The 11,018-nt window shown below is 43.7% G+C and overlaps 1 protein-coding gene across 1 annotated transcript; it reads left to right on the top strand.

The window, feature by feature from the left end:
- The first annotated feature begins 9,812 nt into the window (after positions 1-9,812).
- Positions 9,813-10,763, top strand: LOC101688344 (olfactory receptor 11A1-like). The gene has a single exon (XM_004769887.1). It carries the CDS (start codon positions 9,813-9,815, stop codon positions 10,761-10,763), a length of 951 nt encoding a protein of 316 aa, XP_004769944.1.
- Positions 10,764-11,018: the final 255 nt, after the last annotated feature.

Here is an 11,018-nt window from a genome sequence, read left to right as displayed (position 1 = left end):
CTTTTTAATAGAAAAAGCTTCAAAGTGGAAAAGCAACTCAGAATATTCAAAGGAAGGTAGAGGGGAACAGTAGGGATTACTTCTTATAGTCATAGTCTTTCATTTCTGGTGCCTTTTCTCTTTTTCATTAACCTTCTGCAATGAATCTTTTAATGAAACCATTTTGGAATTTTGAAACCTTCCAGAGGCTTCTGCATGACAATTAAGAGATATCCCATTCTATTTAATTTGGGAACGCTTACTTTCAAGTGTACTTCTTCTTTTTTTTTTTTTAAGAATTTATTTATTTATTTGACATACAGAGATTACAAGTAGGCAGAGAGGCAGAGAGAGAAGAGGAAGTAGGCTCCCTGCTAAGCAAAGAGTCCGAAGCAGGGCCCCATCCCAGGACCCTGAGATCATGACCCGAGCTGAAGGCAAAGGCTTTAACCCTCTGAGTCACCCAGGCTCCCCTCAAGTGTACTTCTTAAATGATCATATCTAGTTGGAACATTCCTCATAATGGCCACTGTAATTCTAGGTTGTGTTTAGTAGGACTTTGTCATTTTTGTAACTATATATAACTTCCAGGACAAATCTTTATACACAAAATAGACAGGTGTGCCAAAAGGTGGCACACTTAACCCTCTGGATATAAAGAAGCCCCTCCCCCCCTTTTTAAAGTTAGGCTTTTGGATTTCTCAGAGACAAACTAACATCTAAGAGGGATATGCTGTGGGCATTGGAATTGTGGGCTGTTTTACACTCAGTGTGTGGAAATTGTCTTGAGGCTGGCAGGAAACCCAATCTGGCCAGTTATATGACCAATTTATCCTACCATGGGAATGCTCCTGAGGTGGCAAGTGCTCTAAAAGCCTTTAAGTTCTTGATACTTCCCATCAATTTTTTCAGCTTTCTGGCTTTTGAGATCCCTATTAGCAACAGGCTTTACTGGACCCAGTGCAGCTTGAGTCAAACCCAGTCCAACCCCAGACATAATTCGATTTTTAAATCAGACCCAGTCTGACTCCAGCCTATAGCCACCACCAAGTACTGTAGAACTTTGGACTGGGGGAAAAACAACTGAATCGACAGAGCTCAACAAATGGGAATGTGAACTGATTCCAAACAAATGGGAAATTGCAGCTGCCACTGGCAGGTCCAATATGGAATCTGGGGCTCTGGAGACAAAACCAAGGGCTGGGTTTGCCAATCAAATGGGATACTGACTGGAAAGCCAATTAAATCAGGAGCTTGATGCAAAGACAGCAGAGCTCAGAACCAAGAGAACTGACTCATGACCCTCAGAAATAGCGAGAAAGACAGTGAATTCAAAAGGTTGCCGGGATGCCATACCTGTGTTTCGCATTGTCTCCAAATGCCATCAGAACGGATGCCTGTTGCTGCCCCCAATCTGTTGGGCAACAAAATTTCAACTGAGTAAATTTGAACATCTAATTGGCTTTATTCAACAATTTCTGAGTTGGGCAGCATCACATCCAGCAAATAAAAGGCAGATCTCATGAGCAATATAAAATGGAAGGATTTGATAACCAGAAATTAGACAGGGCAATTACACTAGTGGATATTTACCCAAAAGATACAGATGTAGTGAAAAGAAGGGCCATATGTACCCCAATGTTCATAGCAGCAATGGCCACAGTCACCAAACGGTGGAAAAAGCCAAGATGCCCTTCAACAGATGAATGGATAAAGAAGATATGGTCCATATATACAGTGGAATATTATGCAGCCATGAGAAAGGATGAATACCCAACTTTTGTATCAACATGGATTGGATTGGAAGAGATTATGCCGAGCGAAATAAGTCAAGCAGAGGGAGTCAATTATTATATAGTTTCACTTACTTGAGGAGCATAAGGAATAACATAGAGGACACTGGGAGATAGAGAGAAGTGAGTTGGGGGAAATTGGAGGGGGAGATGAACCATGAGAGACTATGGACTTTGAGAAACAAACTGAAGGTTTTGAAGGGGAGGGGCATTGAGGGATGGGTGAGTCTGGTGGTGGATTTTAAGGAGGGCATGTGTTCATGGAGCACTGGGTGTGGTGCATAAACAAGGAATCTTGGAACACTGAAAAAATAAAATAAAATAAGTATAAAATTAAAAAAAAGAAGTTAGGCAAGGCAAGGAGGTTATTAACAAAAGGAAAGAAAGAATTATTTTCAAGGTCATCTTTCTGTAAGGGAAAAGCAGGGAGTCTTATCACACTGATGACCTCACTAGTGCTTATCAGGAAATTCCACTGATTGGTTTAAAATTCCACTCCTGGGAAAGGCTGAAAATTCCACTCCTGGGAGAGACTGAAACTGCAATTGGGTTAGACAGTGAGTCTTGGTGGGGCTTAGCACAAGTGACTCCATTTGGAGCCTGTTCTTTCTTTTTTGATACTGTAAATAGTTATTATTAACTATGTGCTAGTTATTATCTACTAAATGGAGATACACAGTTGTCTACTGGGATATAGCAGCAGGTAAGACAGAGTTTCCTGCTCTTGTAGGATTAGTTTTGTGGGGGAGATGGTTAATAACCAAGTCAACAAATAAATTAAACTGAAATAAAGATACCCAACACACCTACATAAAAACAAGACAGAGTCTAGGTAGAGTCAACAATTACAAAGCTGCTGAGATAGAATGGGGCATGGGGTTACTAAGGATAGGGACAAAGGAGAAAAAAAAGAAAAAGTAAAAGGCAGCCAAACATAGAGTTAATTTTCTATTACAGTCACAAAGTTACATTCCTAATCATATTGAATAACTCAAATGAATACATTAGGCTCAATGCTTTTATTTTAATGTTTTCTTGTTAGAATTTTTCACTTTTGGAAGGCTTACAGTATAGAGACATCAAGTCCTTGAATTCAAAGGGTTAGAGTTACAATCGCTTCTTGTGCTATGCTCTATGGTTGAAGGTCTGAATCTGTACCAGCTACAGAACATATCGAAAGCTTGCGTTCCTTTTATTTTGAAGTAAAGTTGATGATATTATATTAGTTTCAGGTATACAACATAGTGATTCCACAAGTTTCTATGTTATGCTGTGCTCATCACAAGTGTAGCTGTGATCTGTCACCATACACTAGTACAAAACCATTGACTATATTCCCTATTCTGTACCTTTTATCCCCATGACTTACTCGTGGGGCTCCTGGGTGGTTCACTAGGTTCAGCATCTGCTTTGGCTCAGGTCATGATCCCAGGATCCTGGAATGAGCCCCACATCGGGCTCCTTGCTCAGCAGGCAGCCTGCTTCTCCCTTCCTCTATCACCCTCTCCCTAGCTCTCATTCTTTCTCTCAAATAAATAAATAAAATAAAAATCTTTTGGGGGGAAAAGAACTTCTTAGAAACTGCAAAATAACTAATTGGCTTAAATACTGAAGAAGGCTTCTTCTAAATGGTCTCGTTCTAAATAAAATAATCTTTGCTGTTTTTATCAGTGGCCTTTTCAATTTTTTGGTATAATTTGCCGTTTAAAAACACTTTCAGCATCAAGAACCACTTCCATTACCTATCCATAGCCTTAATTAAGGTACCAGAGCCTCCCCCAGCCCCTTTTTAAAGGAGACAGATGTTTATTGAATACGCCACAAAGGGGCAGAGGGCAGGACAGCGAGGGGGGGACTGTCTGCCCTTCAGCCCCTTTTTAACTTGACTGGAGGAAGGGGCTTGCTGAAATAGAAAGAACACTGTATTTGAAGGCAGACATTTGCTCACAGATTTATGCCTTTGATTGATAAGTATTATTTATATTTTATATTAATATTTGTAAATATTAATTTTTATTAATACAGCATTTATAAAATTTATAAATATGAATATATTTATTATAACTCTTGCTGTGTGCCAGGATCGGAGGTAGATACAACAGTGATGAAAATGGACACGCTCTGCCTTCACAGAGCTTTCGGTCCATCCCAGCCCCCTTACATTCTTCTGCTTGGGTAACTTTGAACAAGTCCCTTCCTCTCTCGAAGCCTGGATTTCCTCATTTGTAAGATGGGCGATAAGGACAGAGGTGGTAAGGATTACAGAGAGCACAGGTTTAGCCCAAAGCCTGGCATACAGTGGTTACTCCGTAGATTTCGATGAGGACATCCTAGCCAAAAGGTCATGGTTCAGATATTTGTTCATTCATGAGTTCAAATAGTGGCAAATACCAAGGTTTCAGGAAGTCTGGGTACTAGTTCATAGAGAAAACACTTCAGTTCTAATGAACAAATGAGGTCATTTCAAGTCATTGATTATTTTTATCGTTTCATTTGTTACACTTATCAGACAGCTGTATTAATTTGTTAGCTGGAGCAAGTATCTCTTCAGTTTGTCATGCCTGCCAGGAGATGATCATTTTAATTCCATAAGGTTGCCAATCACAAACTTAAGTTTCCTAGAACAGGGCTTGCCCCAGTTACAATTTTTAATAAATGACAAGTATCCAGGAGGACACAATTTCTTTAGGATCCTAGCTACTGGCTTTGACAATAAATGTTTGCTATCACAGATATTTGTTTTGTTTCCCTACCAAACCGACGCAATAAGGAAATGCCCAGCCATCTTTTTCCAGAGGATAGAAGAAAATTGATACTTCTTTCAAAATACTGTTTTAATCCACCCCCCAAAGAAGAATATAACTATGCAGTTTTAATCACTAAAGTTCTTTATACAGGCACTATAAATACAAATAGTCATTATTAAGATAGAAGCTTAACACAAAGCAAAGGAAAAAAGATTTCCTCTAAGGTGAAGGTAATAACCTGGCTTCACATAATTTGCAAAACAAACAGCAGTTCCCCACCAGAGTCATTTGGGAAATGCCCATGAGCAGCAGTGTCAGGGGAGGTGATGGCTTTGCCCACAGAGGAACTCCACTTTACACAGAGGAAGCTTGAGGCGGGAGCAAAATTCAAGCGGCCTCCTACGTTCATGTGGAAAGACAGCCCCAATTTAGTTTTTGTCAAGGGAGGTAGCTCTCTGGATAAAAGCAGGATTCCAGATGTGTAGCCCAATTCTCTGAATCCAGGGGAGGTGGACATGCCATGGTCCCTTCTCTGTGGCCTGGTTCCCCACAGCAGGAGTGGACCCCTCTGAAGCAGAGGTAAAGCTCATCTCTTCTGCCCATCTCTCATCTTGCCTTCCGTGTTTCCTGTTTTGAGTCTGTTCTTTGCTAACTAAGGCCGGGGATATAATTTCCTAGCACATTAAATCAATTATCAGTGGTAGTAACAAAATCAAACTATCTGTCTATCTGGTGGACCAGCTGTTCACCTGAATTCACCAGCCGCTGCCAAGAGTCAAGAGACCTCATCAACAAGCCAAATGTTGGCTGAATTGATTTGTTAGTTGACCGACCACTTAATTCAGCTAAGAGAAAGGATCGCACTCGGACAGCACGAGTCCCTTCCGGCTCTCCCTTGCTTTTTGGTTAGTGGAAGCAGCAAAACCTGTGATTCCTTATTATTTGTTTTTACTTTTGTTTCTTGAGAACCCTCTTCTCATTCTTACAAATTTGCTTTGGGTGTGTCTTGGGGGGGAATGGAGTGTTTCCCAATTAGCAAAAAACCTCAAGTTTGGAAGGGATGTGAAAAATCATCAAACCCCAATAATTCTCTAGTGCTTAAGTCTCCTTTAATTGTTTTCATATTTATTCATGTTGAATATCTCCAGTGAAGGGATTCCTAAAAGAGATCGCCTATGTTTAGATAGCACAAACAGAGCTGATGTAACTGGAGAGAAAAAAAGGGGAGGGCAGAGAAAGAGGTGAAGAGGAGAGGAGGTGGGGAGGGAGAAAACTCTACCACTAACTGAGCCCTTACTCTGACCCCAGCCCTGGGCCCACATGAATTACAGACATGTTGTTTGGGCTTGTGGCTCTAGAACAAGAAGCATACAGGAGCAGAGTTAACATAAGGGCATGATTTCCTCACTTGTACTAAGAAGAGAAGAGCAAGAGATAGCGGCTGTGTGCTAGGGTAGGTTGGCCAGGATCACCAACCTCTCTGTTGCCCTACGAGTCCTCACTTGCACCCCCTGGAGACAGCAGAGTTCTTCTTCCCTTAAAGGTTATAAAATGCCTTTGCTTACATCCTGCAGGGTCAAGCAGGGACTGGAATCCAGGCCTGTTTAGTGTTAGAGCCCGAACTCTCAACAAGGCATCCACAGTTAGTTCTGGCCTACCTTTCACTGGCTTTCCATTCTTCATCATATCTCTGCACTGCGTCCAGCTGGTGCCACAGCCCCGCAGCAGAAATGTCATTAAACTCCTGGTAGAAGGGAAGTGGTAATTCCCTGGGCTGGTTCTCAAGTGCTCTTGAATTTTTTTTAAGGTAAGAGGCTGACTTGATTTTTTTTTTTTTTTAAGATTATAAAGAAAGGACAGCAAAGTAGCCATGTGAAAGCAAGTCCAGGTGACAGGTAGAGGTTGGTAGGGTTCATGACCCTGTATGGGATGACTGCTTCATCAGCCAACAATGCAGCCCTCACTTTCCCTAAAGTTAAAACCATGCTTTGTGGAAACTTTCCTCTTCCCGCTTCTGTGATACAGTGTAAAATAACTAATGTACCCAGGCCCCAGGAAAGCAGTGTCTGTGGTTAGAAGTGAAGGACTGGGGTCAAGTCCAAACTCATCTCTGCCACTTTCTAGCTGAAGACCATGGGTAAGTGATTTAACTTCTCTGTGACTTCATCTGGAAAGGAAGGAAAACAAGTCAGGGTAATCACCTACCAGAAGGTTGCTGCAATGACAGCAGTCTATGTTTTCAGCACTTAAGACATGCCTGGGATCCAATGATGTCCTTCTCATTGGCGGGAAATGCAGCAGCAACCAGGATTCTGGCTGTGAGTGGTCAGACCAAAGCCCTCCTTCCGAGATCTCAGATCTTTATTTGTGCTTTTCAGGGATGGAGAGAAGGTGTCTCTTTGTGCCTTCCTCACACTCCGCTCAACGGGCTCAGAATCTGAGTCACCAGTGGCCAAGCATCCCCTGGGCACCAGGACTCTCAGTCAACGCAAATTCCAGGTGAGTTCTGCAAGTCACTTGGAAAGCTAGGACTGGGGCCCCACCAAATGATGCCAAGGGCACTGGGTCAATTTTAAAATGGGATTCATTTACTGCCAGGAGCTCTTAGTTTGATGAGATCGCTGGAAGAGCTTCCTGACTCCCACCATTACATACACAAACACTGCAGGAAAGAGCAAAACAAACGGCACTTGTTGCCAACGCCCCTTCAAAGTAAAGGCAATTCCTTGGTGAACTTACATTAGGTTGGCAGCCCGGAACAGCCAGCAATCTCGCAGCCTTTGTATTTATGGTTTTGCACATGCTAGGCACATGTTAAGTTCTTCTCCCTCCTGGTATCCCATTTTATGGATGAGAGACTGTGTCTCAGAGAAGTTAAATAACTTGTTTCAAAGTCTGATCCTTATGAAGCCATACCCTTGGCTTTGTATAGGGCTCTCTGGCCTGGTAACCACCCTTTTATTACCCCGGTGCTTTCTGTACCTGCACATGGGGCTTCCCATCTCCACCTGCAGGCACTCACTTTCTCCACAACTATCTTTTTCTTTCTTTCTTTTTAAAAAGATTTTATTTACTTATTTGACAGAGAGAGATAGAGAGACAGCACAAGTATGCAGAGAGGCAGGCAGGGAGAGAGGGGGCAGCAGGCTGCCCGCTGAGCAGAGAGCCCGATGTGGGACTCGATCCCAGGACCCTGAGACCGTGACCTGAGAGGAAAGCAGAGGCCCAACCCACTGAACCACTGAGGCGCCCCTCTCCTCTTAAAAGGTAATGGACCCAGGGACGGGTGGGTGGCTCAGTTGGTTAAGTGTCTGCCTTCAGCTCAGGTCATGATCCCACGTCCTGGGATTGAACTCCGAGTTGAGATCTCCACTCAACAGGGAGTCTGCCTTTCCCTAACCCACCTCTTGCGCTCTTGCTTGCTCTCTCCCTCTCTCTCTCTCTCAAATAAATAAATAAATAAATATATATTTTTTTAAAAGAAGGTAACAGATCCAGTACAAGGAGGTTGAGAAGAATCAAATGGTTTCAGCCTCTGGCCCTGTCTGAGGATAGCAGTATTTCTTGTGTAAGTACTCTCTCTGTCTTGAACTTTTGGATGGGACCTATGGCTTGGAACAAGATGGAATTGAGGAGGAGACCTGGGCCTTCTTATCTCATTCAGAAGAACCTGTGGCTACCTTATACTCCTTAGTGCCTTAGGCCACCTGGTTCTGAATCTTCTCCCATTTACTGCTGCCCAGCATAAAATCTTTTTTTTTTTTTTTAAAGACTTTATTTATTTATTTGACAGAGAGACACAGCGAGAGAGGGAACACAAGCAGGGCGAGTGAGAGAGGGAGAAGCAGGCTCCCCGCTCAGCAGAGAGCCCAATGTGGGGTTCAATCCCAGGACCCTAAGATCATGACCTAAGCCAAAGGCAGGCACTTAATGACTGCAACACCCAGGTGCCCCCATTTTCTAAAAGATTTTATTATTTAGGGGCACCTGGGTGGCTCAGTGGGTTAAGCCTCTGCCTTCGGCTCAGGTCATGATCCCAGGGTCCTGGGATCGAGCCCCCCATCAGGCTCTCTGCTCAGCGGGGAGTCTGCTTCCTCCTCTCTCTCTCGCTCTCTCTCTGCCTGCCTCTCTATTTGTGATCTCTGTCTGCCAAATAAATAAAAAAGATTTTATTATTTATTTGAGAGGGGGGAAAGTGCATGTGCATGAGAGAGAGAAAGAAGAGAGAGCATGAGCAGAAGCACAAGCACAAGCAGGGGAAGCAGGCTGCTCCCAGGACACCGGGGATCATGACCTGAGCTCAAGATGGACGCTTAACCAACTGAGCCACCCAGGCCACTCACAAAAATTTTTTAATGACCTGATTTTTAAAACTGTGAGAGAAGGGTGCCTGGGTGGCTCAGTGGGTTAAAGCCTCTGCCTTCGTTTTCGGCACAGGTCATGATCCCAGGGTCCTGGGATGGAGCCCCACATCGGGCTCTCCACTCAGCGGGGAGCCTGCTTCTCCCTCTCCCTCTGCCTGCCTCTCCGCCTACTTGTGATCTGTCTGTCAAATAAATAAATAAAATCTTAAAAAAAAAAAAAACTGTGAGAGACAGTACCCCTGCCTCTGAGTTATACCAGCAAGTGCATGCACATGATTTTCTCTTGCTAATGTTCTGGAAACTAACAGAAAAAAGAAACTTACTTCTCAACTCCCTGAGAAGCTGAAAGGGAAAAAATGCATAGCAGATATGATAGGGACCATAGGTAGGATAGGATCCCTGTATAACCAATGCCTGAGGAGGGAGAGGAGGGTTCTTTGGCTCGGGCCCTTGATTTTCTAGGTTCGGACTGATTGTTCATAAACTCTTTGGAATGTGCCTACCTTCCTTTTAGATCTTCTTTTCCTTCCAAAATTCCCCAAGATACTGTAGTGCATTCAGAATGAGCATACAGCAGATTATTCTTCTTCCCTTTGTTTTTCCTCTGTCCTGCCTCCCCTTTGTATTCTTCTTCCCCTTCCTTCAATGTCCTGCTTTCCCCAAAGCCTGACATTACTCCTGATGAAATGAAGACACAGTCAGGAGAAGAAGGAGGGATTGGAGCCATCATAAGTTCTTATTGAAAATTCTTTTCTTTACCATTTCAGGCTTTGGAAAAAAAGATGATACTCCTCTACTTAAATAAAAACCCTTCCAAAAACCTGAGCAGGGGATGAAAATCACCCACTGTCAGACCATGGTCTACATGTAAGGTAGAACTTTCTGTACTTTGCACATCTTATCACTGGGTGTCCTGGGGAAGCCAAGGCATGGTAATCCTGCCCTGGGAAAACCAAACGACCATAGTGGAATTTGTGCTTCGAGGACTCTCCTCCAACCAACAGCTAAATATTTTCCTCTTTGTGATGTTTTTTGCTTTCTATGTCTTAATTGTTTCTGGAAACATCCTTATTGTTCTGCTAGTTTTGCTCAGCCAGCACCTCCACACCCCCATGTACTTCTTTCTGGTGAACTTGTCCTTTCTAGAGATCTGCTATACCTCCAATATTGTCCCCAAGATGTTGCTGATTATCATAGCCGAACAGAAGGCCATTTCTGTGGCTGGGTGCCTAACCCAATTCTACTTCTTTGGATCCCTGGCTGCAACAGAGTGTCTCCTGCTTGCTGTGATGTCCTATGACCGATACCTGGCCATCTGCCAACCTCTCCGCTATCCTGTCCTCATGACTGGCCCCCTTTGCATTAGGCTGGCTGCCAGCTCGTGGCTCTGCTGCTTCCTCCTTACAGCAATCACTTTGGTCCTGCTGTCTAGACTAACCTTCTGTGGAGAAGAGATTGATCACTTCTTCTGCGACTTCACCCCTCTTGTCCATCTCTCCTGCATGGACACCTCACTGACAGAGACCATCGCCTTTGCCACCTCCTCAGCAGTAACTCTGGTTCCATTTCTCCTCATTGCTGCCTCTTACTCCTGCATTCTTTTTGCTATCCTAAGAATTCCATCTGGCACAGGCCGGAGAAAGGCCTTCTCCACCTGTTCCTCCCACCTCACTGTGGTCACGGTGTTCTATGGGACACTCATTGCCACGTACCTTGTGCCTTCAGCCAATTCTTCACAACTCTTGCGCAAAGGATTCTCTCTGCTCTACACCATCCTGACACCCATGTTCAACCCCATCATATACAGCCTGAGAAACAGAGATATCCATGGAGCCCTGAAGATGTGCTTGAGTAAGAAGCCAGATTTCCTCCTCAGCTAAGGCAAAAGGAAAATTTGGATATTTGTCCAAGGGACAATGGATTGGATTGAGCAATTTAGATTCTATGTAAATGACACCACCTATACTGGCAGTTCTTAAAGTCAGATGACAGGATGTCTCCAAGCATGGCTGCAGGTGCTGCAGAGTTCTGATAGCCTCAGGTGAACTCGGGTCCCAGGAATGGCTTCAGTAGGTCAAGTTCTGCTCCCTTATCTTCAGTAGATCTGGATCCTTGTGCAAAAGCTCACCTTCCAA

This window comes from Mustela putorius, unplaced genomic scaffold, assembly GCF_011764305.1.
Source record: "Mustela putorius furo isolate JIRA1106 unplaced genomic scaffold, ASM1176430v1.1 tig00000585_pilon_pilon_pilon, whole genome shotgun sequence".
NCBI lineage: Eukaryota > Metazoa > Chordata > Mammalia > Carnivora > Mustelidae > Mustela > Mustela putorius.
This window is presented reverse-complemented; position numbering and strand designations above follow the sequence as displayed.